At 44.0% G+C, this 26936-nt stretch overlaps 1 protein-coding gene across 1 annotated transcript in view; it reads right to left on the reverse strand.

Moving 5' to 3' along the window:
* SUMF1 (sulfatase modifying factor 1) overlaps positions 1 to 23664 on the reverse strand; it is a 268047-nt gene extending 244383 nt beyond the window's left edge. The window contains exons 1-2 of the mRNA XM_078661661.1: positions 23419 to 23664; positions 1678 to 1851 (exon numbers count right to left, since the gene is read on the reverse strand). Coding sequence (XP_078517787.1) covers positions 1678 to 1851; positions 23419 to 23631 — 387 coding nt within the window. The 5' untranslated portion in view covers positions 23632 to 23664. The remainder of the gene's footprint in view (positions 1 to 1677; positions 1852 to 23418) is intronic.
* Positions 23665 to 26936: the final 3272 nt, after the last annotated feature.

The following is a 26936-nucleotide window of genomic DNA, read 5'->3' on the forward strand; positions in this document are numbered from 1 at the left end:
ATGGGAATTTCCCAGGTCGCTGTAGGTTTGATTTGTTTTGAGAACTCCGTATGCCTTATCAGGGGCTGGAGGAATATCGCTTGTCTAATTAGATGGCATGCGTTATGACCTAATCAGATAACGCGCTTCTGTGCCGTGGTGTGGCTTAATCAGATAACGGTTTTTGCACCGTTAGATGGCTGCTAGTTAATTATTAACCAGACCAGGGTCAGGAATAGGGGAATCGATACAGTACCTATAGGAATACATCACACTCCATACCAGGAGCATAATCTCTACAGGGACTTATACAACCCTGAAATTGGGAGTAGAAGTTTCTGCCTGACCTTGAATTGGTGAAATTATCAATGACCTTTGTTAAATTAGATACAGGCAGATATTAATCCTTTACGTATCTCGGCCAAGGACTTTTCATCTGATGCCTTAATGTCATCGACCATTAATGCATCTACGTACCACGCCCTGAAGAAGTCCAATCTCTAACTGGACGAAACGAGTTGGCTGATATTTTTTATGAATTTGAAATAAATCCACAATAAAGTGAAGAAATACCATTGGACCTTGCCGGAAGTTCACTTTGTCAAATTGTTCTAAACTTTATTTGCATATACATTGCCTTTTCATTCTACATGTGGTGCAGCTCGGTTTCTGTTTTATGAGTGTATAGGTACCTTCAAGTTAGTTTTTATGCTTTACAGTCTTTGACTTTCTGACCTCGAATATAATAAATTCCTTTTCCTTCCAGGATGCTTCTTTTGAAAGTGTTGCTTAACTGATTAATGTTAGGCAGCCCTTCTTTTCTGCTTTTCGGTGAAAGTGTATTAATTTTGCATTTACAAATGCACATTGCTTGTACATCCATGCATTTTTTAAATGGCCAACATTTGCAATCAGACATATCAGACATATCCTCAAAGATCACGGCAGAGCAAAGCTTTTCATTTTTGATAATGATGGATTTGCATAAACCCGGATTGAGTGTGCCCTGCTTACACCGATACACTGTGCGGCATAACGCAGATCAACGGAAGCACGATATGCAATTTGGTATGATGTCACATACTGTCCTTGGCGATATTGTTTTTCTAACATCAATCCCCTAGGCTCTACCTACTGATGTCAAATGCCACTAGGCAGAACCTAAACATGACCGTGACAGACAAGAGAAGGATTTAATATTCCTTTCTAAAGGAACAAAAAAAAAAAACTTCAAAGCCATTTATTTTTACACTTCACTTTTGAAAACTTTCCCAAGGGCATGATGTGAAAGACTACTGTTATATGACATTCTGACACTATGCTTTCTTAAATACCTACTATTCCCAATTTAAATCTGTTTATAATCTGAACTACAACATGTTGCCCAAAGAGAGCCAATAGCAAATCATGACAAAAACACATTCTAACTTTTTCTCTCGTTAGTACTGCCACATTCTCTGCTCCAGCATTTTAGCTGCAGAAAATGTTATGGGGATGGGAAGGGGTAAAAACCTTTGGATAAAGCTCCCAATACATTATTTTAAAACGGTCAGTCAGGCAAACACTTATGCAAAATAAATCACTCCATGCATGCTGCTCTAAGTAACCCAGCCGGCTTTCCGCCCCTGTGAGGCCAGCTCTCCATCACTGTTATAAGACATAAGACCCCTTCACACATCTGCACTATCAAATACACACCTCAGTTTTGTACCCAGATGAATCTACAAACTGATGGAATGCTGCATTGGAGACTTCGTGGAGGTCCATGTGGAAAGCATTGATGTGCACTCTCCTGGCAGGGCTTTCTCCATCCGGAGGGATGCCCGGATCATCCGTGCCCATTGTGAACACCCCAGCAGGTACTAGCACCATCTGCAAAAGCAATGAGAGGAATTCAGAACCATGTCCATGAGTACCACTGTTTAATGTTTAAAAACCTCTGCAAAAAGCTTCAAGCAACCAGAAGGGCAGCGCTCCATGTGCACACAATCCCGGGTGTTGAGCATGTGAGCATGTGATTGGGGTCTTATGCCTTGTGGTGAGCACAGCCTGGGAAAGCACACCTACCCACACTTGTTCCAGGAAGAGCTTCTGGCAGTGCAAATGGGTTGAAACTGGTTGAGTGAGTGTGTGAGCGCCCGATTGGTTTACTGCCTCTCAGTTTGTAGATGGTGAGGTTTGGAACTTCAAAGACTTCCAAGCTTTCTGAATGTTGGGAGTGATGTTGATTGTGATTGTTTTGGTGTTATTGAAGAGAGTGATGAAGGCGAAAGCTGAGCCAGGAGAGGCAAATGACTGGGAGGTGAGAAAAGAGGGGACAGTGACTGATAAAGAAAGAGAGAGACAGAGGTCCTAACCAGTGTAGGAGAAGTCTTTTCAGTTTTACGTCTATTGCTGGGTTCAGTGTGGGTGTCAAGAGTGTGAATATTTTGATGGTTTTTCTTTATGGTTGTCATGCGTGCCTAGTGTCTGGGCAGACTGTCTTCAGCGTTGTTAGGGAGAAAGACATTTTGGATGCAGAGTTGTGGGTTGCACGTGAATATAATATACGAACTTCAACGTGGGATGTGTACAGGTCACACTAGCATGAGGGTTGAAATATGTTGGCGTTTGGATCTAGATTCAGTTGGGGTCTGGCAAAAATAACAGTAGCACAATCCATTCAAAATCTGCCTGTCCTGCCTGTATGGGTAATTTTGTGTTGCAAAGATGACAGTTTCCTTGTGGCAGTGAGACTTCAGGTGAGAAGGGTTTTCCAGGATAAACTGAGATAACCCTAAATAGAGAGACTCCTTCAGTCTGGGACAACTAGTACTTCAGAAACTCTACAATAGTTTCTCAATGCAATAGTGTAGGGCCCAGTGCGGGAGATGGGCAGAAAACTCTAGTGGGGTAGCAGTGCAAAGCAGATCAATTATATGTCATAACCAACTTACAAATGTTAAACATGAGGTATTTCAGTCCCTACACTACATACCACACATTTATATAAGGACATTAAAAGGCAGGTGTAACAAACTAGGACCCATACAGAAGTTTTTGTTGTTGAGGAGATTAATTTGTTACAGTTTGAGCTTGGTTCGGTGCTTCCTGCAATCCGGGCTTGAATTCATGCTTGCTGCAAATCCGAGGAGCCAGCCACTTAACTCCTGCAATCAACTTGTTGGAAATCAGACACAGAAGCAGACCCTGAAGATATTTTATGCCATTCCATTTATGATGAGCAGTAGCAAAGCCGGTACCAGGTTTCTAGAACTATGGTCTAACACTCGTCTCCGAAATATCACTTAGGTAGAGTCGATTAGAGGATACTTTTAACCTTACTGTTTCTAGATACCTCCTGTGCGAAGAAAGCCCATTGTGATTACCAACTCGAAGGGCGTTTTCACATTCCATACATCCACTTTTATCTTGGTGAAGGATTGAAACTTGTGCAATTTTGATAATTATATGGGGCTGATTTATTGTTGGGTGGTAATGGACATTCCTAGATTTCTGTATGACGTTCTAAATGTACAGAATATCATAGACGCAGCATATTGTTTAACATACTACCCTTAAAACGGAGGCGATTACACTTATGGACTCACAACCAAAAGTATAACTTGCCCCAGAGATGTGAGGTTTATCCTTCATCACCCAACTCTAAATCTTGTCACGTGTTTTGTGGAAGTAGCAGGCTGCTGTATAAGGGCAGTGTGTGGGATTATTGTGAGAACCAACGACTGTAATGGCAGCTTCTGCCAGACTACAATTTAACTTCAACATTGTTGTAAAGGGATGCAAATTTATATGGCAGTCACGCTGTGTAGGCATACCATCAGCACAAATGTATGAATGAGCCACTCGTGCTATTATATTATTTAGCTACTATATAATTACCACAAAGTAACTAATCCACTCCTCTGCTATTCGTCTCACATTTGCACCATCATCCTGTCTCACAGGAGTTTCTGCTTTGGAATGAATTTTTACCGAGCTCAGCCGCGACATGCTCTGGCCCCACCATTCCCCATGAACTACAATACAAAGCCCGCCACTGCTCTACCAATTCCAAATGGCAAAACACAGCCTCGCTACACTGTTTTAAAAGGGCCATTCGGTGAATTACGTCCACAATAGCACTCAAGAATGCCAATTGTTGGCAATTGTTAGCGGGGCACTGAGTGGCCCTTTATAGCGAATAGGGCACCATGTTTAAAACAAAACCCATTCTTCATTCTTTGGAACAAAGGCTTGCCTTATAGATTGACCTGTGAGTGAGATAAAGAGGATAAATAATGTACAGTGTTCCAGGTCAGATGTGTGCGAAACACTATTGTTGGCCCAAATATTGGTAAAGTTGCTGTCACACAGACTAAAATTGTCATTTTCGTAAGGGTCGGTTAGCAACAGAGCAGATAGCTGGATACTGTCTGAGTAAACTTGGATGCAAGTATGTATGATGTGACTGCAGAGAGTGTTAGAGGTATGCCTGCATGAGAGGCAGAGAGTGAGCGGTCATTGGTTTGAAACTGGAGTGAGGGACTGCATAAGCACACTCAATGAGTGTGTTCCTTTTGGGTCCCACACAGGACTGAGTATGGCTATGTGGCATCCGGGATCTTGGCACAGAGGTGTTAGGCCTTCAAGCCTAACCCAGCATTGGACATGTCCCGGCTAGTGTCCACCCCTGTACGTCCAATGCAAATTTAAATGGGCGTGGGAAGAGCTAGGAGGGGAGTATGTAAAAGGGAACTAGTTTGAACCATTTAAGACTAACAATCATTTGAGTAAACAGGGTAACCCCTGGTAAATCCCAATCTAGTCCCTCGAAGGTGATCGCATCACACAAGGTAAGTGCAATATAAATTAGGCACATAGCTGCATCAGACCGTACTCGCGTACATACATAGTTTGAAATACGGGAACCAACAAATCCTCAAGTCCCCAACTTGAAATGCCTAAGTGGTCTCCAGATGCCCTTAAATGGCCCAGCTGTAGAGCTGGGTCACATTACTGCATTGTAATTGATTGTCTAATTGTGGTATCGCCTCACCAAATCCAAGCAGTACCACACAGCAGTGTTTCTTAGTAGTTTATTCCTTAGCATAGGACTTCGTCATCATCTCGTCCCACTAGTACAAGAATGACTATTTCCTTAGAATCTCCAACTCTTCCAGTAAAAACATACGCAGAAGAAGGCGAACATTCTATTCCACCATTATTATGATTACAGACACAGGATACCATAGTAGTATTAGCTTCCACACCCCAATTGTAATGTTATGCAAAATTGTTTTGCTACCACCAAAGTAGCTTGCATAGATTAGAATGACAGCTAACAAAGCATAACATTTGACTGCATTTTAAATAAACGAAAACACCCAGGTCATACTTCACTTCAAAAACGTCAACATTAACTGCTCCATGCACAGCAGTAGCCAACGGTCCATAGCTTTGCGGCAGTGACAAAGATAGCTTGATCACCTATTTGGACTGCTTTAGCCATAGAGGCCTCCACCAACACAATTTGAGCCAGTGCAAGGATTCTCTGAAGGGTATGTCTGGTAGCTAATCTTTGCTTCCAGTAATTATAGCATCAGAAGGCACTAGGATGTGTGCACAAGAGTCAACACGTTAATCTTGACTCCACTGTGCATGGGCTACAAATTAAGAGACCTTTACAACGCAGTCATTACATTGCACACTACCTTTACATAGCAGTCATTACATCGCAACATCCTTTACATAGCATTCATTGCAATGCAGCCATTACATTGCATGTCACTACAACGCAGGCATTACATCGCAACTCATTACAATGCATACCATTACAAAGCCTAGTACCCCTACACTATCCAACACTTACCCTACTGTTGCACTCACTGGAGTTAGAATAGTAATTCTTACCCCTACACTATCCAACACTTACCCTACCTGTTGCGTTCACTGGAGTTAGAATAGTAATTATTACCCCTATACTATCCAACAATTACCTTAATTGCGATGTAATGGTATGCATTCCAATGGTATGCCTTGTAAAGGTATAATGCGATGTAATGGAATGCGTTGTAAAGGTAGTTTCTGAAAATGCGATGTAATGGCATGCAATGTAAAAGAATACGTTGTAAAGGATGTTGCGAAGTAAAAACGGTGTTCTAAAGGCATGCATTGTAAATGTATGCATTGTAACGTCATACATTCGTGGAGGAGACGTGGACCCAGTTGTTAAAACCAACCAAAAAAGAGCCGCTTCGCTTTGAGTTAACTACAATCTATTCAATATTGTCTCTCGAAGCTCAAGCCTAGATTGGATTATGGCACCGACTATGGTAACGTGGAGGTGGTAACAGATTAACTGGATGATTCTACAGAGAACCCTTTGATGGATAAAGCAGGAGCTGATCACTATGGTGGTTTGGTTTTCCAGCAACATCCTGTTATAAATAGGCAGCCCCAATTTGCACATGTAGTTTGCTGGAGTTGGCTTGACACCCATGGGTAAGGGCACAACTATTGCAATCCACACAGAGACCCTTAAAGAAGCAAACAGAAATTCAGTCTTGAATAGGTTTAATTTGAGAAAGTGTGCTGTAATCCACCGAAGCACCATGGATAGACAATATGTTAAGAGGTTTTTTCCAGGCCTACATCCTTCTTTGGGAAGCCGACACCTTAGCTGTGTATCATCTGTGTACATATAGTAGAGGCTATTGTACACAGGAGGGCTGCGCGTGTATATATATATATAATTTTTTGTTTGTTTAAGAGACGAGAGGCAACTGAAATAAGTAACATTGGACTTAAGTTCCCGAGCCAACAAGCAAATCGCAGGAAGTTTAGAATCTGAGCCCCATCTGGAAGAAAATATATAAACCCATCTGCCATGGCAACTGATGACCCTGAGTCGCTGCAGCAGGCGTTGTTGTGAGCTACAAGCCAATCGCTTTGTGAGAAGCTGCTAATACGTAAGTGGATGTGTGTGTCAGAGTGAGGGATATGGGCCAAGATTTCTAGGGAGTTCAAATAGGTCTCTCAAACTTCCAGCACTGTAGAACAAAACACAGCCAAGAGAAACGGAGAGGAATATTTACTTACAAAAATATGGCAAATGATGCATTTAACTGAGGGTAGGATGACAAAGTACAGCACTTGCAGACTTTTCACAGAACAACTTCTAAGAGCCAAAGTAAACAAACTGTATATTTTTGGGCAGCTACCAAATGAGTCAGCCTCTGGGAGCAAGTTCCCTCAAAGGCACAATACCAGAACACAATAACAGGAATACCTTGCTGTCCCATGGCCAATACTGTATGGCAGCTGAAACAGCTTGATTGTAAACATGAAAAGGGATCCCTTTTCGCAAAGTAGAGAAAGCGCATCACTCACAGAATACTCGTCAAAACAAAGAATTGAGGCCACTGACCTAATTGTAAATTAAGTGCAGCATTATCTACAATTAAAGTCACATACAATAACTGCTGTTGGTTGTCTAATTAAATCCTGCTGGGGCTTATTTAGAGCAAGCACCCCGGTCGTGATTGAGACTACGGAGGTGTACAGCGGTTATCAGCAACCTAGCTACAAACACGATGGCTTCGACATGGTCTCAGAATGCCAGAGAATATCCTATTACTTACCTGTAATCTTCTTTACTCCTAGTCCTACTGTCTTCGTCCTATACATTACAAGTGAGAATATTTACTCACCGGACAGAAGAAAAAAAGAGCAGAGGAATACTGGTGTACCCTGTCCCACCCCCTCTTACTGGGTGGTACTTAAGAGGTACTTGCCCAGAATTTTTCCTGAACTACCATGCCCCCACCAATAAAGGCGGTCTTGTCCAGGAGGGAGGGGGCGTAGTGAATGGGATGAGGACAACAGGACCAGGAGTAATGAAGATTACCAGTAAGTTGACTGGTTGACTGGTCCTCAACCTGCCAAGACACTGCCACATCTCCCAGCACCTGCGCACACTCCACTGGATCCACATCGAAGCTAGAGTCACCGTCAAGATGCTCACCCACGCTCACAAAGCCCTCCAAGACACCGGACCAGCATACCTGAACAGTCGACTCTAATTCCACGCACCCCAAAGGACCCTACGATCAGCCCAGCTCTCCTACGCTGTGGTCCCCCGCACCAGAAAGACCAGATCAGGTGGCCGCTCCTTCTCCTTCCTCACGGCCAGAGCCTGGAATGCCCTCCCTCTCCACCTCAGACAGACAACATCTCTCCCCATCTTCACGAGAAACCTCAAAACCTGGCTCTTCGACAGACCCCCTCCTTGATGGACTAGAAACTGCGAAACCCCGCTCCCCCAACGCCTTGAGACCCTCACGGGTGAATAGTAGCGCTTAACAAACTAGTGATTGATTGATTTAATAAGACATTACTCTCAGGTTCCCCATGTCCTCATCTCATTCATTACAAGTGGGAATACCCAAGCTGAGCAACCCGGCATTCATGGGGAAGCAGAATCCTCATGGGGAAGCAGAAACCACATGAGGATACACAAACACAGATTGCAGCACCCCATAGTAATTTTGTCATAGAGGCAAGAGGGCGTGTTTCATGAAACAACCACATGTAAAACTCCCAAACCAAAATTACCACCCAAAACATTTTGCAGCCTGTAATGCTTAGCAAATGTATTAGAGGTCACCCATGTAGCTGCCCTGAAAATCTCAGAGATGGACAGCCCTTTCAATTCCGATCAGGTAGCAGCCATCCCCTGAGTGGATCGCCTCTGAATCTCCGCAGGAAGAGGAGACCCCGACAAAGAATATGACAGAGAAATGAACTGATTGATCCACCTACTGATGGATCAAAAGGAAGCCTTGTCCCGCCAGGAAGAAGCACCAAACACCACAAAAAAAGAGCCAGTCTTCCTAAGAGACTTAGTCATAGCCAAGCAAACTAAAAGCTTGCTTCACATCCAATAAAGATCGCTGGTCCTCCATGGAAGTTCCCGACTTAGAACACAGAGCAGAAAGAGCCACTTCCAGAGTCGTGAATGTGGAAGCAACCTTTTGCACAAAAGAAGAATCCAGATGAAGAATAACACCATCATCAGAAAATGTCAAAAATGGTTCCCTAGCCAAAAAGGCTCCCAATTCACCAATGTCCCTGGCAGAGCTTATGGCCACCAAAACCACCACCTTTAAAGTCACAAACTTAAAGTCTACCCAATCCAAAGATTCAGAATGATCCAAAACCAGGGCCTTTAAAACCAAATCCCACAAAGGTTTAACCAAAGGGCGAGAAAGAGAAAAGCTGTGCAACACCCGCGGCACCCAATCTGCCAAGTAAGCCCACAAGGGGACTGAAATGCCATAACAGTCACCAATTGGGCAAGTAGAGAAGAAACCACCAAATGCTAAAGCGCACGTTCACCGCAACGGGCATCTTGGCACTGAATAACAAATGTTTATTGTTACCCAACTCAATGGTACTCATTTTATCAACCTCCAAAGTAAGAAAGGGCTGAGTGGACTCGCAGAGATTTGAAACTAAGACCACGAGGTCAAACACAGGTCCCTACAGTGGCGCTTTAGTCCACTAGGCCACCAAACCCGGCATTAAAACTGTAGTACCTCTTTCAAATTACAATCAAGAGGTGACAGCTGAAGAGGATATGAACAAAGAGGGGGACGAAGGGGGACAGTGTTTAGAGGGGTCCAGTGTACCTGTCCAAAGAACATGTAGCAAAAGAAGTTGTACAAAGTTCCCCTAGGAGTAAGCCTGTAATAGAGTCTCTCTCTCGGAAGAAGTAGTAAAGGAAAAGGGGTTTGGGAAGTCAGCAAGTTCCTTGTCGGAACTAAGAAGCCTCACACAACTAATGGGCTGGATGACATGTCTCATTCAGCCTTTTGTGATGTTGTTTGCATCATCGGCTTCCTGCTCCTACGTCAAGCCGGCGCTGCAATGCCTGACGGGTAACAACGCGTGTTACTCTTTTACGGAGATCTTTTGTTCCTTGCCGTGATTTTCTAGCGTATGAGGTACATAGAAAAGTGAGGTAGTGAGCAAAATGTGAGTTTTAAAAATAGTTGGATAGTCCACAAAGTAACCTTTATTCGTGTGGCTAGCCACTTTGTTAAAAAGTGCAGAGGGGTATTGAGGACCAAAATGACCATTAGTATGGCCTCATATCAACCCTCAGACATGGTCAACATGTTTCATGCCCTAAAGGCAATTCTTGAGGACCAGATAGTGCTCATAAACTCATTGGGTGCCCAGAGGTGAGCTCAGGGGTATGGTTTATACAACCTGGTCGGTCTATGACTGGAGCAAGCTAAAAGTACTGCAACACCGTCAGACCTAAGGATTAAACACAGATAACATAAACATTGTATGCCAAAAACGCTTACAAGTTGTGCGTCAAAAGTATCCCAAGTTTCAATGAAGCACCCAGGCATCAGTGATTCACTAGGTGCTGAAACCATTATTTACATGTGACTTCGTACAGAGAGAGAGACTTTCATTACATTCATTAAAATATTGCCCAAAGTATTATTTGGAACACCTGTGAATATTAATCTTAACTCGAGGTATGTTACTTTCTAACAATAGAGCCTCTCGGGTCAAGAAATGATAGCTTATTTTGAACAGCCAGTGGCCCCCGTGGTGGAAGACAGGGACTGAAAGGGATGACTACCAGCAAGTATGACTACCAGCAAGTACCGGGGCTTACCATTGCAAACCCTGTGTCAATCTGCGCGGCTGGTTCAGGTGGGGCCTGCGTTAGCGATAACTCCCTGTAGAAATAATAAACAGGGGAGGGAGGGAGACAAGGAGTCATAACCAGATCATAGTCGAGGGAAGAATTTGAATGACGGGACAGCCAGTAAATCACACGGAGTCCCACCACGCCAGGCTGTATTGTATGGTAGGACATATTACCAGTCTCAGTCCGCGGCCCCGCCCGCAGGTGCCGAGCGAGTGCGCCGGTGGTCGACGGTGCGACCAGCGGTGTGGTGGGCCGTGGGTGTAGAAGTCCGTGTGGCGGCCCCGCCCGCCAAATCAGGCGGAGCCGCAGGACCAGGCAAGGGCAGTCCCCATTGTCCGCAGCCCGGCGGTAACGTGAAGCCCCATGTGGTCTCTTTGGGGAGTCCGTCAAAAAAGCAGCGTCGGAGAATAGTTAAAAGCCCAGATTGCTTACCTTAGCGACGAGAGGTCGGCGCCATTAGTAACCTACCCCCACACACTCAGGCGTGTAATTACACGCGGAACAGCCGGTAGAGCGCTGTGACCCAGTCGCCATTAAATGCCGGGCTTCTGAGTCTCAGTAGGGGCGTGTCCCTTGTGACGTCTTTGCCAGGGTAGCCAATCAGGAGTCTCACGTGTCAGAGGACGGGAAATGTAGTTGACTGAACTGACGATAGGGTCAGGGGTCAAGTATCATGGGATAGGAAAGAAGTGTCTTAACTATCGAAACCCCCCCGAGTCCTACTAGAGTGTGTTATATGGTCTCAAGGCGGTACATCCCTCTGAAGAGAATTGCAATGAACCCTAGAGGTGGTATTTGAATATGAATATGAAGGCGGCTACGTCAGGGAACGTCCCAAAACTGGCGAGACCATCAACAATGTAAGGGAGCGTCCCAAAACTAGCGTGGCCGTAAGGGGGCGGGTAAACCGGATGCGTCCTATGGGCGTCTTCCAAAGGGTTAATATTAGCCCCCCGTACAGGTCATGCTATGAAGGGATGATTGGGCTGTGGGTGAAAGATGTGGGTGTTGGAAGGTGTGAGGGCACCCGAGTGTGTAAAGGGACTGATTAAGTCTGTCTTTTTTTATGTGTCCAATCTCAACATCATCCCGGGCAAGGCAGAGTATTAATGGTGAGTCATAAGAGTTATCTTGCTAGCTGATTCCAAGGGACAGAATCATTCAGCCCACAGGTGTCTAATTGTAAGCGGTGCACCCACCTCTGTTCCAATCTATGTAGTGCTTGTTGACTGATGGATGGGTGCCATTCTAAGACTACCCATTTCATGTTTTCTGCTGAGTGGCCGGCTTCTTTGCAATGTTCATATAGCCTTGTGTGTGTCTTAGTACAGCGAATGTTGCTGTTATGTTCAATTATGCGTGTTTTCACAGTGCGCATTGTCATGCCTATATATTTAAGCCCACAGGGGCATGTGAGCATGTATATACATCTGCTGCTGTTGCAGTTGGTATGTTTGTTCATATGCCAAGTGAAAGATGTTGATAGAGTAATCTCTTTGCTTTGTATGGACTGTGGACAGACGATGCAGTTACCACATCTGAAATGGCCAACCACTGGTGGTAAGTCCCAAAGTGTATTCTGGTGGTGGGTACTTGACTTCTTTGGTCGAGTGTGGGTCAAGGTATCCTTAAGGTTGGCAGTTCTTTTAAATGCGAAGCGTGGACGTGGAATGTCCAATCCAGCAGAATTCAGAGTGCCCCAATGGGAATTGATTATCTTCTTGATGAAGGTGGAATTCTTGGTGTAAGTGGTTACACATGTGATGGCATCATCTACTGGCTTAGTATGTGTCTCCAAAAGGGCTTCTCTATTGTTGTTAAGTGCTCGTTTAGCTGATTGTTTCAGAAGTCTGGTAGGGTAGCCCCTCTCCTAGAGTTTGTGTTGTAAGGTAGACGCTTCGCGTTTATAATCAGTCACCGACGTGCAGTTTCTGCGAATCCAAAGGAATTGCCCGAAGGGTAAATTCTCCCTCAATGCCCTGGTGTGGTGGCTCTGGTAGAGGAGGAGACTGTTCCTGTCGGTCTCTTTCCTGTAGAGAGTGGTGGTGATCTCCGTGGGATCCAACCTGATTGTAAGGTCGAGGAAGAGGAGTGATAATTCAGAAATCGTACCCGTAAATTTGAGAAACGGGTTCTGGAGATTAATCCATGAGCAAAAGGCCTCACAACTCGTCCGATCCCCCTTCCAAAGGATCAAAATGTCATCGATGTAGCGACGCCATAGGGACAGGTGTTCGAGGAATGGGTTGGTGTCGGCGGGGTAGATGAAATGTTCCTCGAAGGTAGCCATGTATATGCAGGCCAGGCTCGGCGCAAAGGTAGAACCCATGGAAGTGCCACGGATCTGGTGGTACAGTTGCGATTCATATCTGAAGAAGTTCTCTGTCAGGGCTATACTCGCAAGAGCCATGATGAAAGAGATAGGGGTAGGTGATGTCCATTCCTCCGACCTCAAAGCAGACTCTACTGCCTCTAGTGTGGCTTGCTGAGGGATATTTGTGTAGAGGGCTTCTACGTCCAATGTCAGTATGAGGTCGACATTTTCCCTCCCATCCATATCATCAAGCAGGCGTAGGACGTCTCTGGTATCCTGAAGAAAAGAAGGAATTTTCTTGACTATAGGTTGCAGAAAGACGTCGCAAAATTGGGATAGAGGTTCCAATAGGGACCCTATTCCAGAGACAATGGGCCTGCCAGGCACCGGGGTAACCCCCTTGTGAATTTTAGGCAGCGTGTAGAAGTAGGGCGTTACTGGTTCGGTGGTGATGAGGAATTCTGCTTCCTTTTTTGATAGCCATTCATTGGTTTCTCCCTCTAACACAGGACTCATGATGGTAGTTGTCAGGCGTTTGGTAGGGTCTACGGTGAGGGGTCTATAGTGGGTACTGTTGGAAAGTTGTCGTCTACATTCCATGTCATACTCATCAAAGTCTTGGATGACTGTGGCACCCCCTTTGTCTGCTTGTTTAATGACGATTGTGTTGTCATTACCTAGGGCCTGGGAGGCCTGTCTCTCTGTTGAAGAGGATGACACCAACACTGAAAACTACCCCAATGCCTCTGGTAGGACTTACAAGTAGATGTTTTGCGGGACAGCTGGATAGCATTCGCTAAATGTATAGACAGACCCCGACTCTGCAAACACCGCGCCTCTCAAATTCCAAACAGAGAGACACAGACTCTGTAGAGACAGGAAGTGAGACGACCAGAGAGGAGAGGGTGAACACAGCATCATCCACATAGCCTGAATGCCAGAAACTTGAGCCTGGGGAACCAAGAGGGCCGGGCCAAAATGGACATCCTCACAAGAACACGTGCTTCACCCAACAGCCAAGCTAAATACTTAGGAATGAAAAGAATCATGGGAAAAGCATCCAATAGGTGATCCGACCATGGGAGAGTCACCGCGTCCACACCCAGGCACCCTCCTGCGAACAGAGGAACAAATCTGGAAACTTAAGCATTGAGTCGCTTAGGAAAAAAGGAAAGGAAAGGCAAACCAAACCTCTCGCACAGCTGAAGAAAAATCTCCTTCGTTAGAGACAATTCCTGGGAAGGTCGAAAGAACGGGCTGAGAGAGTCCGCCACCCCATTTTCCACACCCCTGATATGAGACATCACCAGAGACTGTAAATGAACCTCTCCCCCCCAGAAAAGCAGGGAAGCCACAGCATTCAGGGAACTGGAAAGGATCCCCTCTGATGATTTAGTTAAGCCACCATAACCTGGTTGTCGGAACGGACCACCAGACTGTGCCCCACCAGAAAGAGCCGAAAACCCCATCACAGCTCGGTAGACAGTCATCAGCTCTCACCAACTGGAAGAGTGCAGAAACCACCGAGCCTGCAGTGACCTGTCCCCCAGGGTGGCCCCTCCCCCCCCCACCCCCCCCCCCCAACCAGAGAAGCTGCTATCCTTCATGAGAACCAAGGGAGGGTCCGGTTGCAACACCATGCCTTTGAAGAGAGAGTCCTGCTGAGTCCCCCAAACCAGAACCTTGACAACGTCTCCAGTTACTGGCACCACATGTTCGAAATCCTTTGATTTTGGGCCCCAGGATGAATGTAGATGATGTCACAGAGGTTGAAGATGAAACCGGGCCCAACGCACTGTAAACACCGCTGCAGCCATGTGCCACAGAAGTCTCAACCGTTGACAGACCAGCAGGGACAGACAACCCATTTCCCTCGAGGCCAGAGACCTCACACTCTGTTCAGATCGGTACGGAACTTGGTCCCATAAAAGTCAGATCTCTGGATGGAACCAACTGACATTTCCCCTGATTGGGCAGAAACCCATCACCATGGATCATGGAGCAGACCAAGGCAAGATGGCGAAGGAGCACGGAGGAGCCAATAGTGCAGGTAAGGATACATGGAAACGCCCAACAGAAGAATTGACGCCACAATGGTCGTGAAGACTCTGGACACTGACTTGAGGCCGAACGTAGGCACCCTGAATTGATAATGAGCCTCCTGGACACAAAACCTCAGATACTGCTGGAATTGGGGTAAAGATTTGGGTTTCAGAGGCTTTTTCTCAGCAACAATAGGTTTCAAGGAGGAAGAATGTTTATTTTCTTTGAATAACTTGTAGAGCTTATCCTGCAGCTCTGCCCCAAACAAAAGATTCCCTTGGAACAGCAACCCGAAAGCAGATACTTTTTGAGCTGAATCAGTGCACCAGTCCTATAAAACAAGGTTCCGTTGGACTGCTACACAAGTCCCTCCAGACAAGGCCCTTACCACATCAAAGGAAACATCTGATATGTTCTCCACTTGGAGTTCGATTTGCTACCGCAAACAATCAGATGAATCGTCCTTAGATCTGTACAAAGACTTGATCAGAGACTGTGCCACATATGTACTTTAAGTCAGAATGCATCAATCTTTTTATACGCAGAATCGTTTATACCAGCAACCTCCGCCAAAGATCTTCTCCCCATCAAACTGGCCACAAAAGAATCAATAAGGATTGAATCTGGAAAAATTCCTCTGCATAACCTGTAAAGGATACAATTTGGAGCATAATTTTGTCCAAGTCCTTCCACTCTCTCTTTTAAGGACCTAAATAATGTATGGATACATATAGGGAGCAGAGCTCTGAAACTGACGTATGAGAGACCCAAATGATGTTTCCAGGACCTCATCCTCCAGAAAACTCATGGTAGACTTCAAATTTTTATCAATTCAGGCAGCAGATCTATTGCAATGTATTTGCCCTAATGATTCTCAGTCCTTTGCAACTCCTCCTCCAGACCAGAGGACCGAGAAAACCATACAGGCAGGCAATATTTGGGTCTCATTTTATCTGAACCGATCTCCAACAAAGTTTCCTTAATAAGTCTCTAAACCATGGAATTGTCACTCTCCCTGCATCTTTTTGGCACGGGGGAGAAGACAAGGAATCCAACAAAGAAAAGGCTGTCTCGTCTTTTTGGAATGGTTTACCATTCTAAAAACACAGAATCCCCAAGGACAACCACAAAATACCATTGTAGAATGTACAGCATAGATATTTCAGCAATAAAAACAGATTTAAAATTGACATTGCAAATAATGATGCCTTTTATTTTTGTTTTCGTTTTTAAAACATAAATAAAAGGCATAGGCATTTACAATGCCAATAGCTTAAAGTCACGTAAACGCGAGACCTATTGCATTGCAAATGCTTGTTAGTATCGTGGTTGTTTCCCTTCAGTGACTAAAGAAAAGACACAGGTGTAACATCAGTACACTTAATGACAATAGCAGAGCACGCTAGATGAAAGGCCACCGCGGTGCGCCACAGGCGCCGGTTTCACATGTTGGTGATCATATGGTCACGACTGCGGCATAGGCCTTAAGTGTGCAATGCAGGTGGATTCCAACGCTTTTTGACCGGTGTACTACAAAAACATTTTTATGTAGCACAATGCAAGACTTATGCTTACCGCTTAGTTTAATGTCTTTAGGCATAATCCCACGTGTGGGTTGCATTTTGCTGCTGACGTATGCTTACTTGTATTTGCGCGCATGTGTATATGACTGTGCGGGTGTTTGCGTGCGTGTATGGCGTGCATGTGTGTGTCTGTGTCTCTGTGTGAGTGGGAGTGAGTGAGTGAGCAAGAGAACAAAGGTTATTTCTTTTTCCGTAGTTAACACTTTGTCATGTCTGTTGTAACACCATTAAGAACACTGCATATGGATGGCACTTTGTTCATATTGTTATGTGCATATCAAACGCTTGGTTTTACAGTTTCATGTGTGTTGCAGTTTGTTTCATGGTGGAAGTGGCCATATGTGCACGCCGATGCCCATCCATGGGCCGAGGTGTGTGGTTACTGTGTTAAGTAATTTATACTGGCGGCAGTGTTTGCCAGGTGAAATTGATCCTCCTTTGCCTGAACCTCGTGTTATTCTTCAAAGACAACCGGTGAAGATGACTCTCTCCGTGCACTTTGCCGTCCATTGGTGTTTTTTGGGTGCCTTGCGGTTGTTTTACTGCTCTAAGGGACAACTGTTGGGCGATGTCCATCTTTGTCACTTTTGTATGGTCTGAGACTTTGCTCGACAGGTGAACGTATTTAATAGCCCCTGGCCCCTGGCCCGGAGCCCCAGGCCCGGAGCCCCGCGCGCTCTGCGGACCAGCAGGTTACGATGCCACGAGCTCGTCTCCTGGAGATCTGTAGTTTGTGTCAGCCTAAGTAAAAGAGACGGTCTTTCAGCCTGTCCTCGAGACAGAATAACACATAAGAGTCACACTGAGTCAGAGCTGTGTGCGAGGGAAACAAAACTGACGAAGCAGTGACACCTGCTGCCACTTCTCCCCAGTGTGACAGGCCCACAGGCAGCTCTTGACGGACGAGCAGACGTGTGTAATGTGCCAGTCCGCCATCTGTTCCTGATACTGATTTGCATATGGCTGGTCCCAACTGGGGTGGTGTGGTGGGCAAAAGAACGATGGATTAAACCCAGATCTGGGGGTGAATGTTTGCATTGTTCAGCAATCCGTCCATCATTTGTTGCTTTTGCAGTGAGATAGTAATCTCACTTGTAATGAATGGGTTGAGGATAAGGGCGACCTGTGGGTAATGTTAATTTCATAGAAAACACTAAGCAAACAGTCCAGTCCATAATCATCCCATGAGATCCAAAGGGCCCATTACAAAACAATTGTTTGTAGTTTCCTCTAGAGTGGACAGTGACTGCAAACAAAATACACTTAAACACATGCTTTACATTTTTAGTTCATTGTACTGGCTATTTTTTGTGAATTTGAGATAAAAAAATACATCCCATTCTGTGCATCTTTTACATATTTACAGTTAAAATAGTTAGGGTGACTGAGTCTGAGCAGGAATTACATGGGGTGCGTAAAACACCCATTTCCATCGAGTGGGACCAGATGCTGGAAACACTAAAGGCTGCGGATCTGGCGGAACCATCTGGGCCCTAGTGAGTGTCGTCCCCTTCCCCACAAGACACTGAGCCCATGTAGTATCGTCCCCGGAATAATATTGCCCAATAAGAAAATGCTTAGTAAACACACCAGTTAAGGAGTGATAAATCAAAGTAAGAATGTACAACTTGACCCCAAGACATTAAGGGAGTGAGCCAGTCAGGAGGGTGAGGGGTGGGGTATGTTACCGTGTTCTAGGCCGGACTTCTTTACAGCAGAGTCATCAAGAATGTATAAAGTCACAACATCGATAAGAGTGTAACAAAATGTGCATGCAATTATTGGACGATTATAGCAATTTATAACGAACATTTGTAAAAATAACGAGTATATTAAGGGAGAAAAAAACTGTGTAACAATGGATGCCTCCTGATGTGCAAAATAATGTCATAACAGACTGTATTGCTTACATAAATAAAATCAATAAAACTGATTAAAAAAAAAAGATTTTGAGTCTGAACAGACAAAATTTTCAGATAAATGATGTGCCTTTAGTGTATATAAACTACTTCAGAATTTTGCTTTCATAAAATATTTTATTGCATTTTCCCATATACATCAAGCACAACAGAAAGTCTGTGTTGAAGAACGAAGAAGAAGGAAGGAGACAATCATTCTGACCAACTGGCAAGTACTGATTGTCAGAAGATGCTTCCAAGGATCTTGTGCATCTTCTACGGAGGGAGGCGTGTATGACCGAGGAAGTAAGGGGTATACTAAGAATGAGCATTTTTCCGAATAATCATGACATCAAGATGCTGTGACACCTAGTAATGTTCTCAGGAATCCCATTCGATGTACGCATTGGTCTCTTCGTGGCTAGTGCATTGTCACTTTTACATCGAAGGACTAATTAGCGAGCTGGCCTGTCTCTTTTTTTCTGGAACATTTGTGCGTAACCAATATGCCTATGAAGTATGGTTTCGTCCCTTTTTGCAAGTTAATTAACATTGTGATTTTCTGAGTTCTAGAGTAATGGTTCATTTTCTTGGGTGGACCTAAAGATTTTTGTTTACAGAATGGACTACCAGAGTTCCTTTGTTCTCCCACCACTTTAAGATTCCATGTTGGGGGCAACGAGGCCTCCAAGACTGGGCACATGGAAGACTGACAAGGACTGCTGCATGCTCCAGGAGAAAACTGTGTATGTGGCACGTGGATGCCCACGGAAATGTATTGAAGTTTGGTCCAATTGGAACGAGTACAGAGGCAATATATGTGATCCCCCTCAAACTGTCTCGGTTGACGAACCGCTCGCATTGTTAATTGATGTGTGATGCACTGCTTTTATTATTTCTACACGATTAATGTTTCTTATGCCTTATGTCTCCTGATGTGCACATTTGAATATAATGTATCCTTACTGTGATGACCATCATACTTTTATTTCTGTTAATAAAAAGAATTATTAAAAAAAAAAGGATTCCATGTTGCGTATAGAAGGATGTTTTGGCGCAGAGCTTTGTATGTGATGCATGCTGTTCAAGTATACAGTGGTTTTGTATTGGGAGCCATTCTAATGCTCTGTGGATGAGGCGATGCGTTCTGCGCTCTTTGAGTCAGGGATTAGTCTCCAAGCAGTCAATGAGGTAGCGTGAAATCAATAAGCCCATGAAAAGGTGAACCTTTAATCTCTTCTACAGAATTAGAGCCAGCAAATATTGGGGATCAATGCCAGGGCCAATTTAAATGGACAATCCTCTGAATGATGCCACAATACATCAAGCGCAAACAGACATCATCATCAAACAAAGCAACATTCTAGAATGCCTTTGTTGCTGGATGTTAGTGATTCAGGACTGGGCAAGTAGAATCCCTTCTGATATCCTCTACACCAGTTGACCCCTTTAACATTCATACTGAAAACAATGTTAATGAGGCAGTAGCACCAATTTAACCTGACTATTGGGGTTCAAGTTTGCCTGCACATGTGGAAATTCTTCAGTAATGCTATCTCCACCCAGTTACAGATCAGGGGTCATTCCTGGAACCCTATTACATGAAATATTCAAGAGCATATGTGGAACCATCTTCTATATGTAGGGAAAACCTGGGACCACCAGCAGGGATTACGCAGGCTTCTGGCAGGGTAGGCCAGGATTTTTGGCCCCAACTTACAGCTGGATATGTACGTGAATAAGACCACATCCACGTGTATGATGCTGCTTCGCATGCTGCGTAAAGTTCTGCCCCTTCTCCCCGAGCAGGCCAGGCCCGAAGTAGTGCGGGGTACCATCTTAAATCGTCTTGACTATTGTAATGCGCTGCTTCTGGAGGCTCCAAAAACACTACTGGGGAAGTTGCAGCGGGTGCAGAACTTGGCAGCCAAGCTGGCTCTTTCCCGCCCCACTCACAGCTCTTCAACAGCAGCCTTACGAGACCTACACTGGCTGCCGGTGCACCTACGTGCTTGTTACAAGGCTGCATGCTTAGTGTTCAGGGCGGTGCATGGACAAGGCCCGGTTCCATTGCAGAACATGTTTGTCTGGTACTTCCCTGTGCGGTCCTTACGCTCTGCTTCGGACCACTTGCTTGTGGTACCGAGATTCCAGAGAGTGAGGATGGGGGGCCGCTCGTTTAGTGTCACAGCGGCCAAGCTCTGGAACTCGCTACCACTGTCCCTAAGAAGCCAAAGGGACCTCCTCCCGTTTAGGAAAGCCTTGAAAACTCATCTTTTCCCCAGGGTTGTCTAAGCAGCGTATGTGGTGTGAACGTTGATTTCAAGCGCCAGGATGCCCTTGGGGTGACAGGTTTCGCGCTTTATAAGTATACAAAATAAATAAATAAATAAATAGTTCTAGCCTCCATGGACAGGCCACAAGGCATCTTTAATTCCAGATCCCAAATGGACTCAATGATGAAACAGGCCCGCATGCTGGGAGATCTGGAGCATGAGAGATTTAGGACTTAGCATGCTGTAGAGTAGATAGATAAAGCTTCTGCTCATGCACCAGCACTAAACGTGAATACAGTGGCGAACCGGGCCAGGCGACACATTTTATTACTAGCCAGAACATTTGTGTTTTTGGTTTTATTTTTAAAGTCATACTCCAGTGGTACTACTTCACATACTATTAAAATGCAGTTCATAAACAAACCTCGGTCCCGAGATCTCCACCTTTGCCTGCCCTGTCTTTTCTGTATGGAGATCTTCGTACAAGTAAGTGGACAGTTTTGTAGTGAATATGGGAAGGACCAGGGGAATAGTGGGAACGTGGGAAATAATTGCTGTAAAAGGGGTGGCGTGAAGGGAAAATTAAGGAGTGGTTAAGGAAGAGGCATGCTAATACAAAACATACATCCACAAAAAAATCATAAGAATGTTAATCACAGAATACACTTCTAAATGTACTACAGCCCCAGTAGTGTCACTACAGGCTCAAATGTACACCAGCCTAGCCTTAAATTACGCCCAATACCACACATGGCCAACCACTGGTACTGCAACACACTCCCCCAGAAAACAAAGGAGGCAGGGAATTAAACTAACACTGATTTGATTCAGTGTTACAATGATAAAGTGCCATTTTATAAATGTAATGTTAAATTATTTCGAAATTTATATTATAGTGTCAAAATATTGAGAATTGTAATGCACTTAAATTTAAAAATGGTAACTAACTTACCTTTTAAAATATATTTGTAATGTATTAATTATGTAAATATTAACCAGGTTAACTGCAAACTAAAAAATAAAAATGTTAGTGATGATGAGTAATTATATTTTTTAATTAATGTGTATACGAAAGTAAATATGCAAATTTTCATTTTATGAATTCCCGGATTATAAAACGAAGTTCTTAATAGTAAAATAAAGAGTGCCGAAGCTCTGCTCAGATGCACATGGCCGTTGCAATTAAAGAGGGCACCAAATACTTCAACGGGTATTCTTAAATCCACCTCAAGCCTTTTTAAACCACTAAAGGTCCCTTTATCTCACTCTTGCAGGTCCCTACATTCTCCCTTGGTGACGGTTTTTTAGTGTTTTACTTCCTCCATCTATACGATTTGTGTGTTATTCCCCTTCTTGCTTTCTGTAAATATCTGATGTAGAAAAATAAGTGCAGGTCACAAAAAATAAGTGCAACCACCCCCTGAAATTAAGCACTAATAAATACTGTTAGAATTCTCATCAATAAAATAATTATTAACAAAAAAACGCTATTTATTATTTCTTTGTATACCTGGAGCAGTTATCCAAATGATTAATTTAAACTGTCATTAATGAGGTTGGAATATGGTCTGTGTAACAGACATTTGTAAATCTGCCAGAGACGGGATCAAATATAGCACTTGCACTCTTTTTCTAATGCACTTATCAATTCAATTGTTACTTCAATATGCATTTATTATAGAATCTTTCATAAAACGTAATTTTTAAAGTGTATGCTTACATAATTCTACATTTAATTGTGTTTACACTAAACGAGGTATACCAATAATAGATTATAGCTATACAGCATTTGCCATCTGTGAAGCTGTAATGGTAAAAACCATGACAGCCGACATATTGAGAAAATGGTGTGGCTTGGTTGGTACATGTGTATCAGGGACCTAGGTGCGGACTGGAACAGCGATGCTTGTTCTAGCCCTGTCTATTAATGGGTTGTACCTTCCCCATGAATAATAAAGACCGCTGTTAAGGATTAGGACAGACAACTTGAAGGACAGACTTTTCATATATAATAGTTTGTGCTGTTCTGTTAACTTCTACAGATCAAAACACTGACACACACTTGATCAACCAAAAGCAAATCTACATAGCAATTACCGCTTTATTATGACAATCAGATTAGTACATGTTTGTCATGTAGCATGGTAATCGTAGACAAAATTCCATTAACTTTCGACAAAATATATCTCAGACAATCCTGTGTGAAGTATGCGTGTGTATCGCCAGTGAGTGAAAAAAACGTTAGAGGCAGAACATCAAAAAGAGAATAGTTACGATAAAATAAAGTTCGATGCCAGTTCCAGAATTTTGAAACATGTGATACGGCTCCTTCTTCTTTACATGCATTTAGTGTCGTCCTATTTAGGACAAGTCCTCTAGGCGCTGAGCCAACATGAATCCGTTACATACGAGGGCGGGTTCCACATTGTATGGACCGTGTCTGAGTGGCAATTCAGTATTTTGTTTTTAAAGAGGGGCCATTCTTGCTTTAAAAGCAAATGTTGGCGCGTTTCGACCCCCAAGGTTCCCGCAGCTGGAGCAATAGTCTCTGTGTCCCCTTCATCAGTCAAAGCTGCGGACCCCCCCTGCCGCAAATAATCCTTGTCCTCACCTCCGGGTGCGGCGTCCTCCTCGGCTCATCCGTGAGCGGCTCGTTGGCCTCCCTGGAGTACCGGTGTGCCGCGTGCTTGCTGTGCTCCCCTCCGTGCTCCCTGGACCCCCCCTGACAGCCACAGGATCCGCCCCCGGGCAAGGGTCCGAGTACAAGCAAGAGCCCCAGACTCAGCAAAGGGAGCAGTACCACACCGGCCACGGGCGCAGCCATGTTTTCCTGTCATGTGACACGCTCGATCACATGGTTGAGGGAAGTATGAGCAGTTGGCTTTCTCTGCAGCACGGGAGTAAGTTATATATCAAGCTCAGAGCACAACTGGCCGTGGCACAAAATGTTGCTTCTACCACGCGACTACTGTGCTGATCCTTAAGTGTGCCTGGTTCCTCCTGGTCTCAGACCCGCTAGTATTATAGTGCAGACAGTGCACCCCTATATTCATGTCCTTTACTAACTAGGAAAACACTGATAATTTCTGAAGAATTAACATGGTATGGTAATTCATATCAGTGATTTACTTCCCTTTTATATTTCGCGTTTTACTCTATCTTGCAGTGTGAGTGTTAGCAATTCTCAGGAGTTTGTGCGTTTTTCTTTCTTCATTCAGCGTATTGCTCTTGTAAAGTGCATCATTTCAGCTGAGTCGCCTCCAGGTGTTCATAACGGCCACGTTAAAGAGCTCTGGTGTTCAAGCTCAAGGCAGTACGTTTTTTTGCAGTGCCTGTCTGTGGGTTAAAGGGTGTTCAGAGTATATGCCCATCCAATATTTGGCCTCTCTGCACAGCGCACACAGACAACCACTGAAGAAGCCAAGAACCCAAGCTGGTTTTTGGCGTATGTCAGTTGTTGCGTTAAGTATCTGAAAGCTCAGAGGAATCAAGATACCACTGTGGGAATGCCAGAAATGTACTTTTCGTTTTTAAGCCACATACCTTCAGCCATTAGCTAACACACTGTATGCTGGATTTTTGAAGGCCTTAGTAGCAATGAAACGCGTTTCAGGGTGCTGTGTGTTGGATTAAATCCCAGAGGATTCCTTTTATTTTTTTTCCCCTCCAAAGTGTCGTCTCTGTTCGCTAAGCGCTATATTCGAGTACCCAAATCAATTAATAAGGAAAGAACTCATCAAGTAATCCAAAACGGGACCAGTTGGCCGCTACACACAGATAGATACTTAATATGCATGACATTCAACAAAGCGCTCCCGCTAGTATTCATGTGGTCACATAATTTGATACATAAATAACAATTTTTTTGTTGACGTTCCAAGTTGTTTCCTGTGAAATACTGAGTTTTCTAGCGTTTTGTTTCACCTCGTGATGTACAGAGACCCCTTTTGCTGCACCTTCTCGGCCTTTTCCAATACTTTCCAGCGTGTGAGTGGATATTTGCCTCTTTCGGTTTTCTTCGGTAGTCAGTGTGTCTCAGAAAAATGTGACAAAGTAAATTAATTCCTGGACGGGAGTTCCTGGAGAGGATGTGAGGAAGAAAGAGTTTTATTTAATATATGCCAGAAACTGGGATGTCATGAATGATGTCAGTCATGAAGGCTTTTTAACTTGTCATGAGTGATGTCAAATTGAGGTTATGAACGGTACATGGCAGTGGGGTAAGTTGTAGTTAGCGCATGAAACTATTATTTTGGAATTTGAGTGCTTTTTTGTTTTTTTTAAACATTATTTTTGTTCATTGCAACACCTGACTATATTGTCACAATAGCCTTTATTATTTCAGTGAATTTCTTGGATTTGTTTTTTTTATCATATTCAAACTTTAGTATACGCCCAACCTACTCAAGGACCCGCTGTGGCCCAGTCCCCTACTGTGCATGGCTTTTTCCATGCACGGAGTGGGGCTGGTTGCAGAGTCTGCCCAGGCCTTGTGAGCACCCCTCTCACCACTGCAGTCAACCTCTTCACTGCGCACAGCCTTTGGCCATGCGCGGCTGAGTGCTGGGCGCAGGACCTGGCCTCTGTCCAAGTCCTGCGACCAACCCTTGCAGGTACCTAACCACCTTTATGCACATCCTTCAGCAGTGAGCAGTGGGAGGCTGTCACTGCGCCCAACTCACTGCAGGTAGCCAAACTCCACTGTTCACAGCCTGAGGCATGCACAGTGATGATTAGTGACAGGGTCTGGTCCATGACCAGACACTTGAATTGTTTTCAAATGTTTTTGAGTACCATGGTACAGCTGTACCAGGAAGTGGTACCTTGGTACTGGAGCCCTGATTTTTTTTTTATTTCACCCAGATGTCTCTTGAAGCAGGGTGTGCCCTTCCTGCTCCTTTACAGACTATTGCATTTTGTGCAGATTTGTCAAACTGGGCCAAAGTTTTTGCGAAATAAAATTTTTTCTTCCTGTAGAAACTCTGACCTAACTATAACTACACTGTGATGACAGCCTCTATGTAATATATATAGCTGTGCTACTTAAAAACACCTTTCAAATAGACATTCATCAACCCTACAAGTGTAGATAAAATATGTGGCTGAGGTTCATAGTCCAGCTTGCACCATCTACACTTCTAATGGTTAGAATGAGAGGACAATTTCCATGGATTAACTAATGCATTCATATATTGTCGTGCAAATGAAGGATTTTGTTGGATCAGAAAAGGATTCATAATTTAAACAATTAAGATACACATTTTGTGAATGTCAGGAGGGAAATATCTCCAATTTTGCTGAAATTCACATTTTGACTCTCCTGGAAAATGCCATGCAGAAACAATATTTAATTAACACTTGTTTTAAATTTCCTCATTTACAATGATTCAGCAAGATTTTAAGATACTGGTTTAATCTCCTGTTTAGCAATTGAAATAGCCTTCCTAAGAAGAGATTAATGTAACTCTGTTTAATAACCACCATTTATCTCTCACTCAGTGTCCTGCCTGGTTACTGCACCAATGTTGACTGGTGAACTCTGAAAGAAGCGGGTGTAAATATCCACCCCAAAGAACCCCAAGCCAAAGGAAGCAAGCAAGATGGATTTTTCCAGAGCTGTGCAAGGGGATCTTCCCCAAGAAAAGTTGCTGACTGGAACAGGCCGAAGTGTGAATTATATGCCACTATTATCACATAAATTGGCTTAAAAGTAAAAGACACTGAATGGTCACTAGCTAAATATTTCAGTATATTGATGATGTGCAAGCACGTCCTGCCCTCCAAATGAGTGTGGTTTGCACTCATTTTATCTGCAAAACGTTTTATAACACAGTGATGTAATATTGCATTTTTCAGCTCAATTTCCTTTAAAAAGTTCATATACAACTAGCAGCATTTGTGTGCATATATGTATATAGTATTTCTACAACTTGAACCTAGCCAAAAGGCATCAGATTCAAAGACAAGCATAAAGTCAACGAGTAGCATGGGAGGAAGCTGAGTTGTGGACAGTTAATGCATTTTGATGTAGTATTCTTTAAAGAAGTAAGTCTTCAACATTTTCCTAATTTGGAACAGCTCCGGGAGGTCCTGAGGGAACAGGGATTTTGTCCAGATCCTGGGTGCATA

This window comes from Lissotriton helveticus, chromosome 9 (genome assembly GCF_964261635.1).
Source record: "Lissotriton helveticus chromosome 9, aLisHel1.1, whole genome shotgun sequence".
In the NCBI taxonomy this organism is placed as follows: Eukaryota; Metazoa; Chordata; class Amphibia; order Caudata; family Salamandridae; genus Lissotriton; species Lissotriton helveticus.